This window comes from Emydura macquarii, unplaced genomic scaffold, assembly GCF_026122565.2.
Source record: "Emydura macquarii macquarii isolate MOO-44397 ecotype Brisbane River unplaced genomic scaffold, CSIRO-AGI_Emac_v2 contig_312, whole genome shotgun sequence".
Taxonomy (NCBI): Eukaryota; Metazoa; Chordata; order Testudines; family Chelidae; genus Emydura; species Emydura macquarii.
In genome coordinates, this window is record NW_027130449.1 from 10,827,965 (window position 1) to 10,853,092 (window position 25,128).

The 25,128-nt window shown below is 40.7% G+C and overlaps 1 protein-coding gene across 3 annotated transcripts in view; it reads left to right on the top strand.

Moving 5' to 3' along the window:
- The window catches only part of SIK2 (salt inducible kinase 2), a 95,812-nt gene that overhangs the window by 36,774 nt on the left and 33,910 nt on the right, over window positions 1–25,128 (top strand). For all 3 annotated transcript variants that reach the window (XM_067565272.1, XM_067565287.1, XM_067565280.1), the window contains exons 4-5: window positions 3,657–3,818; window positions 22,945–23,069. In XM_067565272.1, coding sequence (XP_067421373.1) covers window positions 3,657–3,818; window positions 22,945–23,069 — 287 coding nt within the window. The remainder of the gene's footprint in view (window positions 1–3,656; window positions 3,819–22,944; window positions 23,070–25,128) is intronic.

The window sequence follows — 25,128 nt, forward strand, 5'->3', positions numbered from 1 at the left end:
CATTACAATGTCTAGGACAACCCTGTTTGACCCATCAGAATTACATAAGCACTTTGACTGAAATTCGTAAGTAAAACCATTAATCAGATGTTCCAGACAGATTATTTCAAACATACAGAAGCAGGGCTCAGAACCCAATTACATCATCTTTGTTTGCATTTTAAAGTGCAGCTTTGACTTGGTAGTTGAATTCAGACAAAGATGGTTGTGTCAGCAGTAGTTCTGTAAATGATGAATCCTGTTCCACAAGACCATCTTCAGTAATAAATAATATGAAGGTGTAGGAAGTGGCTCCATAGTTAATATTAGTTAATATTACATTAAGATTTACAGTTAGACTAGAACTAAAATCCTTTAGTTACACACACTGACTGAATTCAGTCTACGGATTTTTCACATTAGTTCATTTCTGTTTTCTGTATTTTTTTCCTAAAAGATTCCTTCGGTAGAGGAAGAATTTTAAAATGAGCCCTTAGCAAATTTTTTCTTGAGAATCTTCCTCCCTCCTTCCTCGGCACCTTTGATTTCAATCACCTAGTCCTCACATCCACCAAACTCCTGTGTCTGCACAGATTAGCTGGTTTACAACATTCCTGCTAATATATCCCAGAATTATGTTGGCTTTTTTTGCAACAGTATTACACTGTTGATTCATATTTAGCTTGTGATCCACTATGAACCCCAGATCCTTTCTGCAGTACTGTTTCGTAAGGAATCATTTCTCATTTTGTATGTGTGCCAACGGATTGTTCCTTCCTAAGTGGAGTACTTTGCATTTATCCTTATTAAATTTCAGCCTGCTTACTTCGGAACATTTCTCCAGTTTTGTCCAGATCATTTTGAATTTTAATCCTAGCCTCCAAAGCCCTTGCAACCCCTCCCAGCTTGTTTTGTCTGCAAACTTTATAAGTGTACTCTCTATGCCATTATCTAAACCATTGATGAAGATGTGGAACAGAACTGGACCGAGAACTGATCCCTGCGGGACCCTACTCGATATGCCCTTCCAATTTGACTGTGAACCACTGATAATTACTCTCTGGGAATGATTTTCCAACTAGTTATGCACCCACTTATGGTAGCTCCATGATTATCTAGATTATATTTCAGTAGTTTATGAGGAGGTCATGTGGGACAGTATTAAAACCCTTACTAAAGTCAAGATATACCACATAGACCACTTCCCCCCCTATCCACAAGACTTCTTTGCTTTTTTTGATGGAAACAGGTTGGATTGTCATGATTTGTTCTTGACAAAACCATGCTGACTGTTACTTATCACCTTATTATCTTCTAGGTGTTTGCAAATTGATTGCTTAATTATTTGCTTCATTATCTTTCCAAGTACTGAAGTTAAATTGACTGGTCTGTAATTCACTGGGTTGTCCTTATTTCCCTTTTTATAGATTGACACTATTTACCCTTTTCCAGTCCTCTGGAATCTCTCCCATCTTCCAAGACTTTTTGAAGTTAATCGTTAATGGCTCAGATTTCTCTTCAGTCAGTTCCTTGAGTATTTCAGGATATATTTCATTAGGCCGTGGTGACTTGAAGACATCTTCTTTGTCTAACTAATTTTTAACTTGTTCTTTCACCATTTTAGCCTCATATCCTACCTCATTTTCACTGGCATTCACTGTGTCAGACATCCAATCGCTACTAACCTTTTTGGTGAAAACTGAAACAAAAGGTCATTTAGCACTTCTGCCATTTCCACAATTTTTTTCTGTTTCTTCCCTCTTCCTCCTCCTACCCCCTCCCCCCCCCCCCCGTTTCCTAAATTACTACTCTAACATGGTTCTCCTAAGTCACCTGACTGCAGTTCCTCTCTAGTTTTGATGTTGAATGCTTCCTTACTCATTAAGGACTGAATCCAACACCTCTGACACTGATGTAAGGTCAGAGTAATACACTGAAATCAGTGAAGTTTCGGTGGCTTTACAAGTTGTTCTCAAATACACAGAATTTGGCCCTGAATATGTCTTAAGTGTGTGATGGTCCTTTGCCAGCTATGTTACTCTTCTTCAATGTTGCATCATAAACAAGTAGCTAAACTGTTGTTGATGGTTTGTAAATTAGATTTTTTCTTTTACATATTTTGTATGGCTGAAATATTGACAGAGGGAAATGTTTGGCGGGGGTGTCTTTTAAATGCCTTATGGACCTGGCAGTATGTAAAAGTTGGGTTTTTTTTTTTTTTTTTTTTTTCTTTTTTCCTGTTAAATTTCCACTCCAGCCACAGCACGGGAATCACAGCCAAATGGCAGCAGACTGTCTCCACCATCCTCTGCACTATGCAAACTTTATATTTCATTCTAGCAGCTAATAAGCCATCATTTATCATCTATTGATGAGTAGCAATGGAAATGAGGGGTGGGGATGCAGGTTTATAAAACAGCCTATGATGGTATTAAAAATACAAGCTATCACTTACCTTAGAAACATTAGATTATATTGATTGTGTGGTCTCCTCTGATTTATCCAAGCAAAAAACAATAGAGAATAGTCGTTTTTTTAAACCTATTTGAGTCATCATTCATCGTCATGCATCTAGACCGTTCAAAGAGACATGACAGCTCTCATCTGTTGGGGATTGAAAACCTGGTTGTGGCATTTAGCCATTGTGATGTTACAGTTTCCTCCCCTCTTTGTGGCCAGCCACCTCCCCGAGGCATATCTCCATCTCCTCCCTGATCATTTTGGAATGATTTGCATCTTGGGGGCTCTTAGAGGGAGCAGTCCCTATAGGACTGCTTCAAGTGACCTTTGCGTACCCCACTTTCAGAATCAAAGCATGCAATAAGCTTCTGGAGTCCTCTGTGAAGCAGGGTCCACTCACTGCTCCCTCCACTGATGGAGGTTTCTGAGGGTAATAAGTGGGGGAGTCGTCCCAATTGCCCTTCTCTCCTAATCAGTGATGGTGCAACAAGCAGAGATTGTATACAGTGTCTTCAGTGCCTACTGTGTTGGTTTTCCCTTCTTAGTTTCCGTCCTTCTGGCAGGTGTGGGAGGGAGTGGCGCTATCATTGTTTGTAGTCACTTTGGTTAGGTATGCCTACATTTAAAATGCTACTGCTGCAGCGCTTCAGTGTAGACCCTACCTCTGCTGACATGAGGGTTTCTCCCATCGGCATATGTAATCCATTTCCTCAAGAGGCGGTAACTAGGTCGATGGAAGAATTCTTTCGTCAGCCTGGCACTTTCTACTCGGGGACTTAGGCCTGGTCTACACTAGGAATTTACTTTGGTATAGGTGTGTGCCCTGAACCCCATCATTAGGTTGACCTTATCCCTCATGTAAGAAAGGTCTGTGTTGCGGTGTTACAGCACAGTGTAGACATATCTGGAGAGAGGAGGAGTGAAGTGTGAATGTCTTCTTCAGGTGATTAAGTAGGTTTCCATGGAAGTAGTTCCTGTTTTATGACAAAAGACTATCAAACCAAAACATGCAGCACTAATGGAAGGGACTATTGAGCTATGTTGCATGGTGGTTTTTTTGACTCTGAAGCCATTTTGCAGAGGGGCTTGAGTGAATAACTATTGGTGTTTGAGAGTGCCTAAAATCCTTTTCTTGTTTCTGAATGGTAAATGTTTGAAAGAAATTAATTAATCACAGGATTCTCACATTTCCCTTGAAACCTGCATTATATTCATAGATTATCTTGCTAACCACGGTCGTCTGAGCGAGCCTGAGGCCAGGCGCAAATTCTGGCAAATCCTCTCTGCGGTGGAATATTGTCATAGCCGAAAGATTGTGCACCGTGACCTGAAGGCTGAAAATCTCCTACTCGACAACAACATGAACATCAAAATAGCAGGTATGCAGAATACAGTTGATTCTCAATAATAACTTATTTGTACCCATGGCAGCTTCTGGTCTGCTTCAACAAATCAGTTGCTGTTGCTCATGAGATTCTACTAACACTAGGAAGTGGAAAGGCAAAAGAAGGCCATATATTTAATCATTTTGCATTGTGGGTAATTTGTGATAAGGGCAATAAATACCAACTAAAAATAACTCCTGATTTAGTTCCTTTTTGTCTCCAGGAAAACGGAACTAATTTGTAAAGTTGTGGTGTCGGGTTTTGTTTGGTATTTTTTGTAGTGTCATGACACCTCATTAACGCTGCTAGATGTACAGGTTAAAACAGAATTCATCAAATAACTTCTTTCAACATCAGAAAGCTCAAAATGGACACCTATTGATTTTTTTTACCATGCATGATTTATTTGTAATACATTTAGAGACAGCAGATGTTCTATGCAGTGGGATATTTTTGCTGCTTGTCACCTCATTACAATGCCAAGAACACTTCCAGAGTGATATTTGCCCTGACACTGTGGCATAGGGAAGGGCTGGGAGACACCAGGGTCACCCCTAGACCAAATGGTGCCTCAGGCAAGGAACATCTTTGGTGCCCCTCTCCCCCGCTCCATTTTGTTAAACTTTTGAATACCTTATTTTTTATTGCATTTGTAGCCTATTTCACAATTTTGATGTACAATTTGCATGCATGATTTATCTCTGTTATATAAGATGATAAATTTGCACACTAGGATCTGTAAATCTGTATTTATTCATGCCATATATAAGCAAATAAAAAAAATTCATTTTCTCTAAACTTAGAGAAACTTTTAAATTATGACTGAAATGTACTAACATCAAGAAATTGAACTGTGCACCAACACTGGGTGGACCAATAATAAATAGTGTTACAGTAGGTGACAACCGTAGTATGTTAACCCTAGTCCTTTAGTTCAAAAGGTTGCGTTTCTTGCCTTTTTGGTCATGAACTCAAACACAGCATCAGAGGGATCTGAAGACTTGCTATTTTATTGCTTGAAAATGCCATTGGCCAGCTATGTCAGTTTCTTGTCAGCCATCCTTGATTGAAGATATGTTACAATGAGCCTGAGCTGCGAAAAGATACACTCGCCACTGGAACTGTAACAGGCATGGTGAGCAGAATCCTCAAAGCTATCCACACATTAGGAAAAGTGTCCTTTGGTTCTGCATCATGAGTGAATTGGAGAACTGGGAGTGGAGAGTGCTTCACATGTGGCAAAATGTGATGGATGTTGTCCAGTTTGACATAGAGCTCTTTATTATTAATGTCCGAACATTCCCCATGCCTCAGCATCCAGTGAAGGTCGGTACAGTTGTTCAAGAGTATTTTCCTTACTGCGGTCATACAAAAGCCCCCACATCTTTTTGTGGGGCTTCGTTTGTCCAAACCTTTCTTTGATGGATACTTGAGCAGTGTCAATGAGCGAGTAAACAATTCCCTCTTGAATTTTTCTTCCAAGCTTCCCATCACCTCATCTCTGCCCTGTAATTAAACAGTCTCCTCTTCTGATAAATACAAATTAAGACAGGCTCAACTCCTGAGTTTTCCGAAATTTCTTTGGCAGCAGTGTTGGCATCTTCAAATCCATTGTCTCTTTAGGCCAAAATGAAATCAAGGCAGCTTCTCATCAAAGTAGTAGTGGTCACAGTGTCTGTCGAGTGAGTTTGTAATGCCTTGCTTACAACGTTCACTTGGAACAGGATATCGTGCCAAATCACAATTGAGACAAGAAATTTGGAGTCCAATGAACTGTTTTGCCAAGCTTTGTGCCTCGTGTCAGATCCTGGCCTCGGCTTTACTCAACTGCCCAAGTTCCATCAAGGCGTTGTAAACCTCAGTCACTTGGTACCTCATTGGCCTTGCGCTGTCAGTGCGGCTCTCCCAGCAAGTATCACTTAGTGGCTTTACGGTTAGATTTGTAACGTTGTCCGTGAGGATCTTCCACCTGATAGTTTATGCTGAAAACAGGACCTATGTATCCTTTGCACTACTCTGAAGAGAGATACTAAATCTAAAGAGGATGACGCTGCATCTGACATACCAGATTGAGGGAATGTCAGCCACAAGGCATGAAGCTCTTGGATTCAGCGCAAGGATCCTTGCCTGAACACCACTTTTTCTTCCCATCATTTTCGCACCGTTGTTATAGCCTTGGCTGCGGCAGTCCTTAAGCTTTGTTTTATTTGCATTCAAAATATTCATAAACAGTTCTGTTAGGCCTTTTCCAGTAGAGTTGTCCACAGACCGGAAACAGGTAGCATTCATTTATTTGGATACAGCCATCCTCATCGTGAACAAATCTTTCTGTAAATTCCATCTTTTTGCTGTGACTAATGTCAGGAGTGCAGTCCATTATTATGGTGTAGTACTTGGCTTTGCTGAGCCACATCAATGTGTTATCAAGCACCTTGCTTACCATAAGGTCAGCCAATTCATTTTGAATCATTTTGCTACAGTAGTAATGGTCCGTAGCTTCTTTATGAACTACTTCAAACATTCTATTTTCCCTTTTGTCGCTAACAAAAACAGCACCCAGAGCCTGGCAACCCCCAAGACCGGCACCTCAGACAGTTGCCTGGGTCGCCTACCCCTAGATCTGGCCCTGACTTGGAGATCTGTTGAACTTTTGTCATTAGTAATAGTGTGGGGGTAAGGAAAAAGGAGTCTCTGCAGTAAAAAGCTGGTTTTCAGTGAAATACACTTGAAAATAGACTTTCAGTTGGCTGACAAAGCTGCCGAGATACTCTTAAGTCACAAATCCCTATCATATCATCTTATTGTTGGACTTCCTACTTAGCTTTCCTGCAGTGGATTAAAAGACATTGCCAGGATGCAGGAGCTAACTGAAAATGCATCTTGATCTCTGATATCTTCCATAAAGTCAAGGCTGTAGAAATGTGTTAAAGGTGACACTCAGCAGATTTTTGTCTTAAATTGGCTTGTTCCTTTTTATTTATGAAGTATAAAGAAGGTGGGCTAAAAGGTTTTAGTTTAAAAAAAAAAAAAAGGCATGGGGATTCTATTTTTTTTTTATACAAGAAATTCAAGACCTATCTAGGGTGGAAGACTATGATGACTGGAGAACCAGTGAAATGGGAACATCAGAACAGCCAAGAGAATGAAAGTTGAGGGACTGAGGAGGGAAGGGATTTTAAACACCTATTTAGCTTCAGCGGTTTAATAGCATTTTTGGTAAATGAAGCCTTTGTTAAAGTTTCAACACCCTCACCCTTTTCATTAAGGTGCTAGAGCGTCCAGTAAACACCCCTGAGATGATGAGATCCTGTAGCAAAACCAGGGAAGATCAGACTTGATGTTCCTGATGTTTCTAGGGTTAAAAAAAAAAAACAAAAATCAGGAAAATCTCTTAAGCCTTCCAGGTCTCCTTTATCCAAAAGAAGCAATAAAGGAAACCAACTCAGTTTTAAAAAACAAATAAAAATTTCATGTCGCCTTTAAGAAGTGAACCACTCCATGAATGAGAGCGGCATTTAAAACAAGATAGAGAGGGAAGGATTATTTTAGTACTTTCAGAGAGATTTCTTACAGTATATACTGTCTGATATGAGAATGGGATGTTTCTGGTAGGCTGCGACACACTTTTTGTCATCTTGTCTTTTGTACAGGTGGGTTCCTAGGCTCTTGAATTCTGTCATTTCTTCATAGTGTTTTTGTGTTGACGTGTTTCATATGTGACAATGAAAAGGGAACTGAAATACATTTCAGATCCATAGCAATGTAAGCATGTCATGTGAAAATGGGTTTTCTTAGAGATGGCTTCTAGGCAGTAATATAATGCATAAAATATCTACAGGATATAGTGCAATAGGGATTGATGATTGTTTTTCAGATTTCCTCAGGGGCCTCAGCTCCCTTGAAGGTTGTGCTGTATTCAGAGAAGGTCTTCTTTTCATGAATGTCCTTAGCACCACAGGGAAGCAAGTTCTCTGTCTCTCTGAACATTCCAGCACAAGCATAACAAAGGCTCACAAAAACAGTTTCAGAGGCATCCCAGGAGACCTGTTAGCCAAGGAAAGGTTAGAGACACGAGCTATTCTATCATAGGGAATTTTAGAGTGTGCATTCTCCGGGATTCAGAAATAAAAGCAAGGCAAAATTATAAAGTTATTAGCAGACTCCATTTGCTGCTTATGTCAGGCTTTCTCTCTTTGGATCTTGTGTAGTGCTCCCACTGTATTGTCAAAATGCTAGTTACTATGCTGGCTCATGGATTAAGTAGCCATGTTAGCTAGGAGCCTCACACTTTTCACGTGCTGTGATTCTTGTGTACAGTTTTTTTCAAACCCTTCGTGGTCCCTTTGTCCAGCAGTGGCTGTGGTGATAGCTAGTCCAAAGACAGTTATAGCTGTCAGAAACAGGATGGTGATTGATACCTGGTCACCTGTTTCATTCAGTCCACAAAGTGATGGGCAGTGAATTTCATGCAGTGCTTCAGCCCAGACTGTGGTGATGTGTTGTCAAAGAGATCCTTGCCCCTTTTCCCTTCCCCAATGGGTCATTTATGCGCAGATGGATGCAAGTTGCGGTGTTCTTCTGTGCCTCCAATCATCAAATGGAGGAGGAGCAAAAGAAAGCCAGGAGCCCAACTCCCCAACAGCTTGTTTTTTAAACAGCAATATAAAGCGATTGATTATTTTGAGAGAGAGTTCTGCAACGTCAGAGGAAAACCAAACACAGCTGATGTCTAACCCCAAGAGTGTTTCTATTGTAGTGGCATCAGCCTTTTGTACTAATCCTTCAGGCCCTCTCTCTGCTAATCAGTCTAGGCATCTGGGAAATCCAACCAAACATACAATTCTCCCATGGAAGAAAAAAAGAGTCAACCACCCAGCTGCATGCTTCACAGTAACTTCCTGATGCATCTCGATAGTTAATTTGCTTGCAAATCTGCTTCTGGCTCTTGGGGCTATTATTCTGAAGCTTTTTCTTTTTAGTGGCAGAACACTTCTCAGTCAAATGTAGAAATAGGAATAAAATTGCCCTATGCAGTTCTGCTCAATGGTGAAGACACTCAAACCAAAAACATTTGTTCCTGGGAATGTGTGCTGAAGCATTTGTGAGAGTGTCGTCCTTGCTGCTTAGGCTAACCATTCCACCCTATATATTGTCATATATTGACAAGACCCTTCATTTTTATTTTATTTTGTTTAAAATTACTAGGAAATTTATCATATCCTATTCATTACAGAAAATTAAAAATGGGTGAAAATCAGTGCAAAAAGTAAACATCAGTTTTCTGGGTAAGAATCGAAGTTAATGTTGGGGATGGGAGAATAGAAATAAAGCAACAAATAGAGGAAAGTACAAGAATTGAAAGTAAAAGTAGTTTCATGCTGTGGTTGATTTCATGAACTGTATATTAACAGTACATACATACACACACACACACGCATGTCTTCCTTACATTGTGTACCTGGCTTTACTTTAACAGACAGCCTTGTATTTACATTTAGACTAATTTATTATTAACATAAACACATCTACCTAATGTATTGGATTAACTTAACATAATCAGTATTTTCATGTACTTCAGTGGTCCAAAATTGGGGTGAAAACTGGAAGAAAACAAATAGCTTTTGTAGAACTTGGGAATTTTCTGGTAAAAATTGGTAAAAATTTAAATCGAAGGGCTTTATATATTAGAAGATTAGGGTTGTAAGGGACCTCATGAAGTCATCTAGTCCATCCCCCTGCTCAAAGCAGAACTAACCTCTAACTAAATCATTCCTACGAGGGTTTTGTCAAGCCACACCCTTAAAAACCTCTAAGGATGGAGATTCCACCCCCTTCCTAGGTAACCCATTCCAGTGCTTCACCACACGCCTAGTGAAAAAGTTTTTCCTATTCATCCTAGACCTCCCCCCACTGCAACTTGAGACCATTGCTCCCAGTCCTGTCATCTTACTACCACTGAGAACAGCCTAGCTCCATCCTTTCTGGAGCCCCCTTTCAGGTAGTTAAAGGCTGCCATCAAATCCCCCCTCATTCTTCTCTTCTACAGAGTAAACAAGCCTAGTTCCCTCAACCTCTCCTCATAACTCATGTGCTCCAGCCCCCTAATCATTTTTGTTGCCCTTCTCTGGACTCTCTCCAATTTGTCCACATCCTTTCTTTAGTGGGGGGCCCAAAACGCGACATAGTTGGCCTCACCATTGCCGAATAGAGGGGATTAATCACTTCCTTTGATCTGCTGGCACTGCTCCTACTAATGCAGCCCAATATGCTGTTCGCCGTCTTGGCAATAAGGGCATACTGTTGACTCCTATCCAGCTTCTTGTCCACTGTAACCCCCAGGCCCTTTTCTGCCGAACTGCTGGCTAGCCAGTCGGTCCCCAGTCTGTAGCAGTGTATGGGATTCTTCCGTCCCAAGTGCAGGACTCAGCACTTGTCCTTGTTGAACTTCATCAGATTTTTTTGGGGCCCGATCCTCCAATTTGTCTAGGTCACTCTGTATCTTATCCCTACCTTCCAGCATATCTACCACTCCCCGCAGCTTAGCATCATCTGCAAACTTGCTGAGGGTGCAATCCACCTCATCCTCCAGATCACTAATAAAGATGTTGAACAAAACCAGCCCCAGCACTGACCCCTAGGGCACTCTGCTTGTTACTGGCTGCCAACTAGACATTGAGCCATTGATCACTACCCAATATTATAGTGATAATACAAGATGTCTGCTTGCAGAAGGGTGGCGTTGTTAGGGCTATTGACAGTCACATTTGTTCTTATCCGAAACTGCCTCAGAAAAAAGTCAAACTATTTTTCTTCCCCTTGGATTTTGTTGGGTTTTGAAGGGTCTGTGAAGGCTAGAGTGCAGAATGATTGCTTGTGCACTATGGCTCCACCAAATAAAATCTGTGTGCTTTATAAAGGCCTGTGGGAAATAAGCGCAGGTTTGAACTAGGAATGAAACAGTGAGAAGCTCTCTGTATACTTTCAGCCCATGAAAGCTTGGATTAAGATCTTTTATAGACTGAGACACTGCATAGGTCACATCAACGTGATTGCAGTTGTAGTTGAACCAGATCAGGTAGGAGTGACTATTATTTTGAAGTAGAGTGCACGGCTGGTTTGTCTTGCTGGTGGACAGTAAAATATGCATTGACGTCAGAATGGCTGATCAGTATTCAGTTCATGAAGTGGGTCAGGTTTGTTTCTACCACACTCATACCTTTCCTTTATCAGCATCTCTCTCCTCACAATTATCTCCTTCAGTCATATTACCATCATAACAAAAGATCCATGTGTCTCCATGAAGCTAGGCAGGTTGAATTCTGTTGGTAATTTTAAAAAGTGGATTAATTTAACCCTGAAGCTATTTGCTCTTCAGCAGGAGGATTTTTAAAGCTATGAATTACAGACTAACTCCCATTGTTGGATGCACAGCAAAAATTGCAGTGGTTCTCTTATTTCTGGGAAATAGCTTCCATTTCTCAGCTTGAAAACTGGTTTAAAACATTAGTCCATTGTTTCCCTTTTTTAACAGAGACTCGTTTAAATTACATAAGCACAAAAATTACCTCTTTGATTCAAAATCATTTTTTTATTTTAAGTAGTTTATTATTTTTAAAGAGATAACAAGGAAACAAAATGCCAAGATCATTCAGACCAACATTTGCAGACTGCAGAAACATACAATTTATACAACTGAAAACAAAGCTGTGAATGATCGATTATTTGAAGCACAGATGCAGACAAAGGTTAAGAAAATAAAGATCACTCCATTGTATATCCTCATCCCTTATAACGAGTCCAATTGCAGCCCTCCTACAATTCTCAGGATGTCAGGTGCTCTATGGAAGATTTTCTCTTGAAGAACACTAGTATTCTTTAAATCAGATTGCTAGATCTGGAACAAGAAATATTAACAAAATTCTTATTATATTAAATGGATCATCTTTGATCCAGGATGAAGTCTGATTATAGTGGAACAGCGATTACAAAACACAAACACAGAAATGAAGAAAAAAATCTATTGTTTGTTTTGTATTTACTTGAGTACCAGTCTCTGTAATGCTTTGATCAAAACAAACCAATCAAACTGAAAATAAATAACTCAAACAGTGAGGAAGTCCAATGGTATACCTTAAATGTGGGGCCACATACAACGCTCTGTCTAAGTCTGGGTGATTTCTTTGGTCCAAATACATTGGGTTTTATGTGGGCTTTATTTTTAAAAAAATGGAAGAAAATTATAGAAACCTAGAAGGAAACAAGAAAGCGGTAACTTTTTATTACAAAGATATGGCCTAGCAGCTTACATGGAACTCCTGGCATTTATCCAAATATTTTGTCTAACAGTGGGGTGTATTGGATTTGTAAAGATCTGAGCAATTTGCTGGAATATGTATCTCTAAGTATCTGAAATTTGCATTACATGAAAAAATCAGAGTAAATAGGTGTCTGGCTTGGGCTGTACTCTATTGCCAATGCATACCATTTTTCAACATTTACTTTAAAACCAGAGAGATATGTATGTTCCTCAGGAGTGAAGGGGAAGGAATTGATGTTGTAGGATTGGAGATAAAAAGCAGCATATAATCTGCATACATGGCAACTCGGAATTGTTCAGAGAGAGACCTTGAAAAACATCTAGTGTTTACGGTCAGCAAGCTAATGGCTCCAGAGTGATGTCAAATAAAAGAGGAAATAGTGGACAACCCTGTCTAGTCTTTGTTCAGAAAATAAGATTGCGATTTTCCACCATTAATCAAAAGGAACATTCTTGGGGAATCTATACAATGGCTCTATCCATGACATAAACTCCTCCCCAAATCCCAGTTTCTCTATTGTGGGAAAGAGGTACTGCTACGCACACCACTTGGTCACAGGCTGTCTGAGCATCTGGAGTAGTATGTATTCAAAATGTGCCATACCACTGACCAAATGGGGAGCAGGAAGTTAAGTCTTGCCAGGGCCATGCAGTCCAGTTATAAAACCTAGTTGCCTTGGTGTAGGCTTAGTGAATATTAAATAAAAACCAAGTATTTGGTTATGTAACTTACATATTTTACAGAAAGAGGAGAACCTCAAGATTTTAAAAAATCCTTTGTGCACTAGAAAAACACACACTTTTTTAATACATGAGCAGTCCAATATAAAGGCCTTTTCTCTTCTTTTGTTGTTCAGAAAACTCAAGTTATAGGTAAGTAACCTTTATTTTGATGGTCTCTAGCTCTACAGAGTTCTGGCCTTATCTGGATCCCTTCTCTGGATTCATTAAGATGCTGATTGAAATATTAGCACTGCACACAAGAGAATGTTTATATTAAACTGTATTGTTACATACCACTAATTTTAATTTTTCAAGACAAGGCTATCTGGAGGCATTCTGGTACTTTTTATAAAAACTTGGAGCCCAAAATGATATGAATATAGCAACATAGTCTAGTAAGTACCCAGAGTGCAAACAGGTAGTAGTATATCAGAACATAGTCCAAATTAGTTAAAAAGAATAAAAATCTTCAAACTAAGGGTATGTCTACACTACAAGCGCTGCAGCGGCACAGCTGCAGTAGTGCAGACACTTCCTACATCAATAGAAGAGGATTTTTCATCAGTGTAGTTAATCCAGCTTTCTGAGAACCAGGAGATAGGTTGACAGAAGAACTCTTCCATCGATCTGGCTGCATTTGCACTTGGGTTAAGCTGACTTAACTATGGCACGCAGGGTATGAATGTTTTCACAGTCCTGAGTGACATAGGTTGATCTAATTTTTAAGTGCAGACTAGACCTAACTTTTGTCTTCATTGAGAATTGTAATAGCACCTTGTACGTTTCCCTCCAAGACAAGTCACTGTAATTTTACCTCTTGGAAAGTAACTGTGATCTGATCTGGAAACTTCCTAATAATGGCACCTGAACAATGCTGCAGTTCCTGGCAAAAGACTGGTGTCTATCTGCAGTGCTTAGAGACTCTTGAAAATCTTAACTGATCTGACAAATTCAAGATAACTGAGGGGAGAGTTCAGACTTAATGACACTTGCACAGATGGCAAAATGCTTCTGAGAGAAGAAATTGCCTCACGTCTCCTGAAGTATTGTCAAGGTTGCTAAGCCAATAATGTGTGAAGAAAAACTGTGTCAAAGTGAATTAAAAATGTCACAACACAAGTCTGGCTGTGATAGGAATAGGGCAGGTGATAAACAGAGACTGAAGGTTTTGGGGGTTTTTTCATTTATACTATTTCCTTAAGTATTTCTCACAACTTATTTTGCAATTGTTGGGTCTTGGGGAGGGAGAAAGGGAAACATGGTATGCCCTTCCAGCTGACAATGGTGTATTGCAGGGCCACTGAAAAGACACTCTGTCTGGGTGCCTGTCTAGCCAGCTTGTCTGGCTTTTTGCATGTTTTCAAATGTGATGCTATGGCTCCACACAATATGCTATGCCCCTGACCTTTATATGATAGGCCCTGGGCCTCCACTCTGCCCGAGGTGTGGGAGCCCCATGACTCCAAGACTGGGTTCTTGGCTTCAGCACCTCTATTTCTCAGTGTGACTCCTTGAACCGGTCCAAATGAGCTCGGACCCATTGGAGATCTCCTCTCTTAGGAGCAATGCAACCAGCAGATGTTATCTGATGATACAGGACTGCCTTTCCAAAACAAGACTTTATTTGTGAACTAGAATACAGTATTTAGTAACATTGGTAATGCAAACCCTAAATGCACGTCTCTCCCCTAACTTGCCAGCTCCTCCTTGCACAGTTAGGTGGGCCCCTCTAAGTACATTTACACAGCAACCAAATAAAACAAACAAATCCAGTAGCAGTGAGTCTCCTAGCCTGGGTCACTTGCAGGGCTAAAAACAGCAGACAGGCTCAGTCTGGAGTCCGGACTCTGAAACCCAGTGAAGAGGGAGGGGCTCGGGAAACCAGGCTGTGAGACTGTTTCTCCCCCCCCCCCCACCTCCTCCCCTTACCAGGTTTCAGAGCCCAGGCTCCAACCCAAGCCAGAACATCTACACCTCTATTTTTTGTCTGGTAGGGCAAGCCCCAGCAGCCCAAGTCAATTGACCCAGGCTCTGAGCTTCACTGCCACCAGCCATTTTTTGCTGTGGAGATGTACCCTCTTTGCCCTGGCTGGGAAGACGATCTGCCTCTTGTTGCAAACTGCCCTGGCCCTGCCCAATTGTCCCAGATTGAATTACTCCATTTGCTGGAAGAGCAGGATTCTTACTGCCCTCTTTTAAGTCTCTTAACCCTTGACTTGAGTCCAAGTCACACTGTGTTCACATGTATGCTAATCTACCATATGCTACATTACAGTTTTATGCGACAGTCTATCTGATTTATAATAAAAGGACTCGTGTTGTATACCTAATCCAGGAATTACATACCAATAGAGGGGAGCCCCCATAATATTTATACACACAGGTGTTGAAGGAGGAGCATATTAATGTTTGTGTCTACAAAAATGAAAGAGGTCTAGTAATTGAATTCTGGTAGCACCACCAACGTGCTAGGGCAGTTCAAACAAATTTGAAGGCATAATCACTCTATCTCAGACGACTAGTATCTGAAATATAGAGGATCAGTATAAAACACAGAGTGTAAACATTTTCCCTCTTCAGTAAAAATCCATAACCTTCAAATACTCCTTTGACTTACCCACTGTTAACTGGCTATCTTCTTATAGGCGTTTTGGCAGAGGTGGGTCTGGAAGAGAGAGATGAAGAATACGATAGTGACTTTCTGAATCAATTGAGATAGACCATTCCATTCAGAAAGGGAGCCCATCCATTAACACCTCTTACTCATGTTTCCCAACAAGATAACCCTGGGATATGTCTAGTGTCTATTTTGTTACTTGTGGGAATATTGAGTACGGTTAATTTGAGATGGGGAGAGGATGACCTAATGCAGTATCAAAGAGCAAATAGAACTACAATGCATGTGACGGTTGGTGGTGGTGTTTGGTTATCATCAATAAAAATGCTGCCAAATGCTTACCTTAAGTCATGTCCTTCTCTCATGACTGCAAGTTCTGTGGTGTCTTGAATAGGATGAATGGCTTATATAATGAAGAAAACCAATTTGTGAGATGTGCCTGACACAATGATAAAGAAATATGTGGGAATAGTTGGACCACATGGTTACAGCTGAGCAAAAAGGCACAAGGCTAATGTTTACGAAAGGAAACTGGAGTCCTCATGTTTTGGAGTCATCTGAGTGTGATGTTCCCAGAGCAAATCATGTGAAACAGAGATGATAGAAAGGTCACTCACAATCCACTTAATATAATATATGTAAGTGTAAGAGAGGGTGGAGCAAAGCATCGTTTCAGGGATCCCTGTTGGTTTCTATGCTTGGGAATGTCCAGACAAAGGTTCAGAGACACTGATTTCTGCTTAATGCTTAGGAGTTAATTAGCCACTTTAGTCATGAAAGGCTCTGGTCTAGGCTCTGTTACTAATTCAGTGTGTGATTTTGGGCAAGTCGGTTAACCTCCACCTCTGATTCCTCATCAGTAAAATAGGGATATTTATCATCAAAATAACCTATAAGGTAGGCAAGTTCAATAATAAATGCTTTGAGATTCTTGGATGGAAGGATCTATACTATAAAGGTGTAAAGTATTATTAAACTTCATGTAACAAGGGGTGATGTCAGTTGAGAACTAGTCTAAGCTTAAGTTAGTTTAGACATTTACTTCCTGTGTCTGTGTCCAGCACCGAACTCAAGATAACAGTGAGTGAGTGGAAGGAGGAGAGGGATAAGGCAAGGAAGAAATTACATGGATTGCTTTTGTAGTGTGACTGAACTACACACTTCAACTGCTCATGTGGACCAGATAGGCCACAAAACAGGCCATATTAAAAGGCCAGTTTAGGGAGGAATTCCCCTTGAATAGTCATACTGGGTGAATTTTGACTTAATGTTTGCATCAGCTTAAACCATGTTTCATGCTGCCATGATTTCCATACTGTGGTCTACAGAGGGCTGACTGGTGATGTGGCATTGGCTTTCTTTGTTCCCAGCTGCTACATTTAATGAAAAGACAGCAGAAGATTCATTGAATATTCTGTGGATGTTACTTTACACATAAGCAATTGCTGTAGCTACTAAATGGGTGCTATGCAATTATGAATGGGAGTGGAAGTATCCAGGAGTCAGCCTTTCTATTAAGATGTAATCTACGTTATGAAAAAGGTTGCGACTACCCTGATTTCACAGGAATCTTCTTGAAGTTCTGTGAGACCCACTGACTTAAGATTTTATTCTGTTTCAGTACTTGGTTCTGCTGAATTTCATCAAAGAAAACACTCTTGAGTGACGCTGTATAGTACACAAAGGTAGAGAAAACTAAATGAACCTTAATGGTATGTCTACACTGCATTGGGGGGTGAGCCTCCCAGCCCACGTAGACAGACTGGCGCTAGCGGGGCTTGAGCTAGCGTGCTACAAATAGCAGTGTGGATGTTGCGGCTTGGGCTGACCCACTAGGCTTGAGATCCCAAGCTCCAGCCCAAGTCACAATGACCACACTGCTATTTTTATCATTGTTGCTCAAGCCCTGCTAGTGCTAGTTTGTCTGTGCAGGCTGGAGGCTCGCTCCCAGTTGGAGTATAGACATCCCCAAGGAGAACCAAGCATCTTGTAGCCTTATGGTAGAGAAATGCACATACCTTTACACGGAAAATAAACCTTACAATTTCAACTCCACATGTGTGCCATTCCAGAGCAAGAACAGGTTACTTTTACTGAAGACTGTCAATTCCTCTTAATTTGGGATTAGCTTGTGTTTTCATATAGTTAACAGTAACGCCATGTTACTTTTTGATGACTCGATGACTAGCACAGGTCAGATGAGACGAGAGCTGAGTTCTTTCCCAAACATAATACAACATATGCAAATAGAGCAAAATGAAGTGGTATCAGCGGTGCCTGTACAATGTCTACTAACCACAGTATTTATCAGTGAAGCTATCTGTTGATCACTGCCACATGGTATTCACATGCCTCAGAGGTATTCAGCAGTTGATAGGACTAAATCAACAGCCTGATTACTGTGTATCAGCACTGTTGACTTTCACAAGATTTCCCAAGTCACAGAGTGTACAGTTACACGTTAAGAGCTCAGCTACTTAGAAGGGTAAAGCTTTATCGCCTTAAAAATACACGCTGAAATCTGATACTGTATGACTTGTTACTCTGTGGAAAAGCTAACAGGATCACTATTTCAAGGAGCAGCTAAACAATGGCTAACACCAAGTTAGACTAATGCTGAGCATAAAGGATGTTCTGCACGGTATAGCGGATTGTGGGCCTTAGATTGCCTGTAACCTGCTAATGTTATGTGCCTCAATGTCTACACTTAAAATGCTACAGCTGCATTGCCACAGCTGCACCACTGTAGCACTTAAGCGTAGATACGACCTACATCAATGGGTAGGATTCTCCCTTGGTGTATATAATCCAGCTCCCAGGGAGGCAGTAGCTAGGTTGATGGAAGAATTCTTCCATCGATTTAGCGCTGTCTACGTGGGGACTTAGGTTGGTTAACAACGCCACTCGGGTGTGGATTTTTCACACCCCTGACTGACATAGTTAAACTGACCTAATTTTCTAATATAGACCAGTGTGATAGTCTGTATATTCACCCCTTTTACAAGACTGTGATAAATTTCACCCAAAATACAACTTGTAAGGTATCTTTTAAAAATTCATAATTTGTTGACCATTGTCCTGGTAAAATGTGTGCGGCAACATTGTGTGTTGTAGCCTGATTTTGGGTGTTTTTGTAGTTTGAATGGGGTTATAGGCTCACCAGTTGATCTGATCAGAAGATAATGAAGTTCTTGTCCCAGAACCAGGCTCCAGAAGAGTTTCATAGGGATCCTGGGGTGCACGACAAGAATGCTCACACTGATGGCCAAATTTGGATAACTTTATAAGTTTTATTAAAATAACATAAAATGACTGATTAAAAGAAAATGAATAATCAAATGGATAATGGATAATACAGTCTTATTTTAGAGACTCATGTGACATAAATATTTCTATGGTATGCTTTGGATTAATATACTCACACCCTTCCCTGATGACCTGGTTGAGAGAGCTGTTCAGTATAAACAAAGGAATCCTAATACACTAACTAAAAGCAACTTCAAGAAGGAGTAGCTGACGATCGCCCCAAGTAACACAGTTTGCCCCTTCTTTATACCCTGAGCAGTACGAGTCCTCCGAAGTTCAAACTTGCATTCTTCACCCCCAAGTTATTAGGGTACACTTATTCTATAGGCTGTCAGGTTCATGCGTATTAATGACTTATTCACATCCTTTCCAAATGGTTCCAGACAGTTCGTTTATCTCACCTTTTGTTATTTCTGGCCCTTTTTGTGGGTTCTGTGGTGTACCTGTGAAGTTTACTCGGGGCATAACATGAGATTTACTCGGGGCATAACCTGAGACAGCCCCCCCCTGTTTTGATGCCTCCTGACTTATCTAGGGTAAAGGTTATAACCATATATGTCTTATCCTTTAACTCATCATTACTTATCTGGGCCAAAGGTCCTGAACATATGAATGCTAACTGCCTTAGCTTTCATACAGGATGTGGCCTGTAAGGTACCTTGCATTACAGCTATAATACTTTAATATGAATCTATGACTATATTATAATAAAACAACAATGCTTAAATCTATAAGGAAAGATATATATGGAAGCAAGCAGGATAGTCCTATAGGCTACAGTGTAAACTTTTAAGATTCTACTGTATGAAATTCCTAAGACATGTTCCAAGTCTGAGGAGCAGTCACAAACCAGTTCCCCAGAGACAAAAGGCTAGCTGTCACCTCAGCCAGGTGTCGACAAAATCAAATGGATCATTACTTGATTAAGTAGCCATTCTTTGGCAGGAAAGAGGATGTGAGTAAAAAATCTACATCTTGTCAAAGAAACAGATTGGGGTTCCCATCCCCACACACTTTCTGTCTCCTGAACCTCAGCTAGAGATGCTTCTCGAAGAAGAGAAAACTATAAGAAGGGAGAGTAGATGCTCCAAATTCTCTCTTCCTTTGTTATCTCTATCTCTACCCATGGCATTGACAACACCTGAAGAACAAGGAAGCAGCATTGGATTGAAGTAGGGATTCTGACTGAAAGGAATTCAGCCAGTAAGATTACTGAAACATGGTGAGAAAGACTTCCCTTTGAATTCACTAAGGCCTGGTCTACTCTGCTGAGCTGGGTCAACATGAGATATGCTAGTTACATAATGTAACATCGACACTGCCATTTGGGGAGTGGACCAGTTGAGTCGATTGGAGAGCACTCTCCCATCGACTGAGCGGGTCTACACAGACACATTCAGTGCCGTTGCATCGATGCCTGCTGCTGCAACAGTGTAGACATGCCCGTAGCTTGTTAAGTTCTGTTTATAAAATGATGGTCTTTATATGGGCTTGTATTGTCCAGGAGAAAGCTGAGCAGTACAAGAGATGCATTTATGCAGAAAGTCTGGGACTGGGAATTTGCTGGTGTTGCTCTATATTGTTCATGAGTGGCTGGCTACAACGCTCATACAATATAACTGGGAGTAATTTACATGCTGGAGGCTGTGAAAGAGCAGACCAGAAGTGGAAGCCCTCACAGCAAAGTAGTGTAAAAGGCACCCCAGACTGGAGGATGAAGGGAACTCAGCTGTTTATCAGTCCAGATTGTACCCTGGGTAATGTCACAACCAGGCCTTAGTTTCCTACAGTAATACAGTCCATTAGTTAACATTAAAGGTGGGGTTCGTCTAACCCAGTGGTTCTCAAGTATTTACCATTGTGGGCTGCATATGCAGCTCTCTTTGTGTTGTGGGCCACATCCACACGATATATATACTACCTGTATGGCCCTGAGGATGTGCTGTGTGCTGATTCGGCTGCAAGCAGGCTGCGGGTTGAGAACCACAGGTCTAACTCTTGAAGGTTTTTAAACAAAGAATATGTCCATCCCACTCTCTTTACCACTACCCCTTTCACATTGAGAGCTTCCTCTTCCACAGCCAACAGTGATTGACTCCATACAGAACAGTCCATGGTCCAACAACTCTAAATTGGTATATGAAAAAAATTCAGACCCACAACTCATAAAGCAAGGGAGAAATCCTGGTCCCACTGAAGTCTATGGCAAAACCTCTACTTATTTAGTGGCGTCAGAAATTCATAAGAGATGAGCAGATGCATTTGTCTCTCAACAATGGAGGTTTATTTTTAAAACGCTATTAATAAATAGTTAACGCCACTGTGTGGATTAGCACTGAGTGGCTTTGTGGAAGGAATGGTTTGGAAAAGGAGGGGTTTGAAATGAGTGTGCTAGGAGGAGAAGATGTTACTGTGAGCCACATGTGAGAGAGAGGGAATGATGTGTGGACAGAGTAAAGGAAGTAAAGAAGGATGGCTAGAAGTAAGAAGAGCAGAGAGGCAGATCACAGTAGTGCTGAGCATTGAAGGTGTTGACTAGGAAGTAGGTGTGGAAGCAGGAGAGAGCCGGAGGGCTGACATGGATTGTGGCAATAGACACACAACATTCCCCAAATTTTGTTTTATTACTTTATCTGGTGGCGCAGTGAGAATGGGTGTATTGTCCCTGGATGTCCACTGTATATGCACAGAAGCTGATGGCACATAACTCACTCTTAAAGTCAGGGTTAATAGCTATGTAAAAGCCATATTTCCAGAGACATTGTCAAAGTTCAAATCAGCAATCAAAGCCTGAAAGGCCTATCAGCTTAAAAATTACACTGAATGTTTTTGTACCTACTGTTACGTGTAACCACTGTGGTTACTGGAACTGAGAGAGTGGAGAAACATGTTTTTTCTATTTTTTTTTTCCAGTTTGTTTACTTTGAGCATCTGATAGCATGTTGTAAATCTGTTTTGATGCTTCCTTGGAGAGGCAGCATTCCCCAATGGATAGGGCATTGGACTGGAACGCAAGAGACCAAGGTTCTGTGCCTTAGGTTCTGCCACTGACCTGCTGTGTGCTCTTGGGCAAATGACTTTCCTTCTTTGAGCCTCTGCTTCCCCTCCCGTCCTTGTCAGACTTGTCTGTTTAGAATGTAAGCCCTTCAAGGCAGAGATGTGTATATACAATGCCATAGCACAATGGAGCCTCAAGGTATTACTCTTGTAAAAATAAAAATCCTTACGAGTCAGTAATTCATCTGCTCTGCTATTCGTGCTGGTTATCATTTAGCTGTCCAATATTTTTTTTAAAAAGTAGAAAAATGTGATAGTAAAACCATACAAACTGGAAGGTAGCAAGGGGGGGAGGCTGTGTAGAACCTGAAATTTTTTTTTTTAATTGATTTAATTTCAAATTAACTAAGTCTCTTTAAGTGGTTACCTGTGCATTTTGGATTTTGAACTTTTTAGGATTGCATTTAAGATAAAAAGTTCCAAATTATGGTCACTTTTTTAGGCCATAAATTGCAGAGTTGTCCAAAGTAAGTGTTCAGTTGCGGAGCCTGCTTTTAGCAATAAAGGGCCGTAGACGGGTGAGTGGCAGACTTCCTTGCCGATACAAGGCTCTGTGTGTTTTCACATACAGTACTTACTGTTTTTGGAGATGGAGAGAAGGAACTTTGCCAAAGCTGATGCCCTGGTTGTCGATGTTTACAGTGCACCCTGAGTGTGCTCAGGACTAAAGAAAGCCTAGGCTAGAGAAAGCCAAGGAGCTATCCCGTTCAGTATGGAATCTCAGACACATATAGATGAGTAAGTAGGCTCAGCACATACAGCCTGGTTGCCACTCTCTCACTTCATTAGACGATTACATTGTTATAAACCCAAATTTATCCCCGTGGTAGAAATTAATCACTATGGTGTGCTGATTGAGGAGGGGGTTGGTTGTGCAGTTGCTGTTAAAGGAAGAATTAGCAATCTGCACAGTGAGCAAAAAATTGAGTAAATGTCTCTCTGGTTATTGCAGGAAATATGGGGGATTTCTAAAAGAGCTATGACTGAAAGTGGGCCTTTAGGCCCAACCAGTGCACATCAAAATCAGGTCATTGGTGGATGTAGGTTTAAAATGTAGATGCATTAAAAGTACTTTTTTTTTTTTTTTTCTTTCCCTACAGATTTTGGGTTTGGAAATTTCTATAAAAGTGATGAGCCTCTGACCACCTGGTGTGGAAGCCCCCCATACGCAGCCCCAGAAGTCTTTGAAGGGCAGCAGTATGAAGGACCCCAACTGGATATCTGGGTATCTTATTTTATTTACTAGATTAAAATCACCTTTTAGAAATTATTAACTTTGGAATCACCTCTGAATTTCAAGACAGGTTGTTCCCCTCTGGCTTTATTTTTCTAGACCAAGTCACAAAATGACCTTAAGGCCTAATAGTTTTGAAGCCTAGGACTTTGCTTTGTAAATTGCTTTGAATTCCAGTTTGTCATTAAGGTTACATGGTAGGTACATATCAAGTTACTGCAAGAAATAATTTAGCTAAGCCTAAAAGTTGTCACTGTCCCTTGCTGAATGTGAGGTTCTGAATAGGTTCTTTGCATGAATGTCCCTGCTTCAATGCACTGCTTCCTTCTCCCTCAGGAGTTCAAAATGATTGTTGGTGAGAGTGCAGGGATTGTGTGAGTCACTAACACAAAGGGGAGGGATCTGTTGGCTGCCTTCTCTCTGAGCTGAGAAAAAGAAGAAGCTATGTGCCCCGTGCCATTCTGCTGCAGGCAGATGAATATTGTTGAATCAGTGTGTGTGTTTCCCTGCTTGCTCCTCTAATGGAAGAGGACAGAAAACAACCTAAATCGCATGAAGTGAAAGAGGGAGAAAAATGCACTGAGCAAGATTCCTTGCATTCTTTAATGCACTGTCAGACATGAGGCTTTTCATTCTTAATTTGTTTTTAATCTGATTTTAGTGTTCTGGTCTTGATGATGATGTGTCCATATCCCGAAGTACCCAGAGATACAGTGAAATTCGCAGTCTGTGCTAATACTGCATACATGTGAGAGATGCAGATTAATTTCTCAGTACGAACAAACAGGGCAGTGCATAGAAGTTCACCTTGCAGCTGCTCATCTAACGAGATCCATGTTGTTTTAGCAGATAAACAGTGTCCCGTAAGCACTTCTTTATGAGTAAAGGTTATAGCTTTGCTGAGCTATTGTCCTATAGCTGCCAAATGAACTCAGTACTCTCATGCCACGCACAAGGTTCAGAGTAACATGAACATTTCTTGAAAGTGAAAAGTGAATTCCAGAGCTTTGGTAAATATTTTTTAAACTATTCTAATATTTCGGCTCATTAACAAAATCTCTTTGCAAACTAAAAACACCGCAAGTGTATTTACATTTTAAAATAAACATCTGAAAAGCAGTTCCCCCCCTTCACTTACCTGCCCAGACCTGAGTTCAGGATACTGTCGTCTTGTGCAACGATTGACAACTGCTAAAGCAGCTAATGGAAATGGTCTGTAGAAGTGCTGAGTTTGCAAGAAGACATAATCCTCAACTAGGCCTTGGCAGATAAATAGAGAACATTGATTTTTATATATTTTGAGTTTTAAAATCTGAGTATACTGACACAATTTGGGTGTGTGTTTAGAATGCTTTTTCCTTTCCCTTAAGACACCAGTGTCGTGGCTACCCATACTGACTCATGTCCCCAGGGACTGGTATGGTCATTTAATTCCATATGGCACTACCTTCTTTGGCAAATTTTGTAAGACTTTTTCCATTTACATTGCCAATTAACACACACAGTTTCAGAAACTTGTCTGACAGTTGGCTGAATGCTGCTGTTCTGGTTGTGTGTTGCTCTTTGCACATTTTATGTAATCCCTCTAACGGGCTTCACACACAGCACTGCAGAATCACAGCCATCACAGTCCATGCAAACATCAGTGGGTTTTTCCCCCTAAAACTTTGCAAGCCAGTGAACAGGACGGGTTGAGGGTCCTGTGTTTTGAACAACTGGAATTTGAGGTGAGTTTTTTGTTTGAACAACATATTCAGATATAGTAAACAGTGTCTTTAAATCTCACTTGAAATAGGGGCTCATTTTTCATGTACCATTCAAACACCTGCATGGAGCTTTGCTCTAGTAGCTGGAGTCTTAAGTCCATCACACACACCAATTTACCTGCTTTTCAGCAAAAGGCACTGCAAACCTAGCCATTTTGGCTTAGCTGAGAGTTCTTAAGGTTTAGGGATTTCCAAGTATATGACTCCTTTTTCTTTAACTCTGTTTCTGCAGAATGTAGAAACAACTTTAATTTTTTTGGTGACAGCCTGGGGTTTCACTAGCA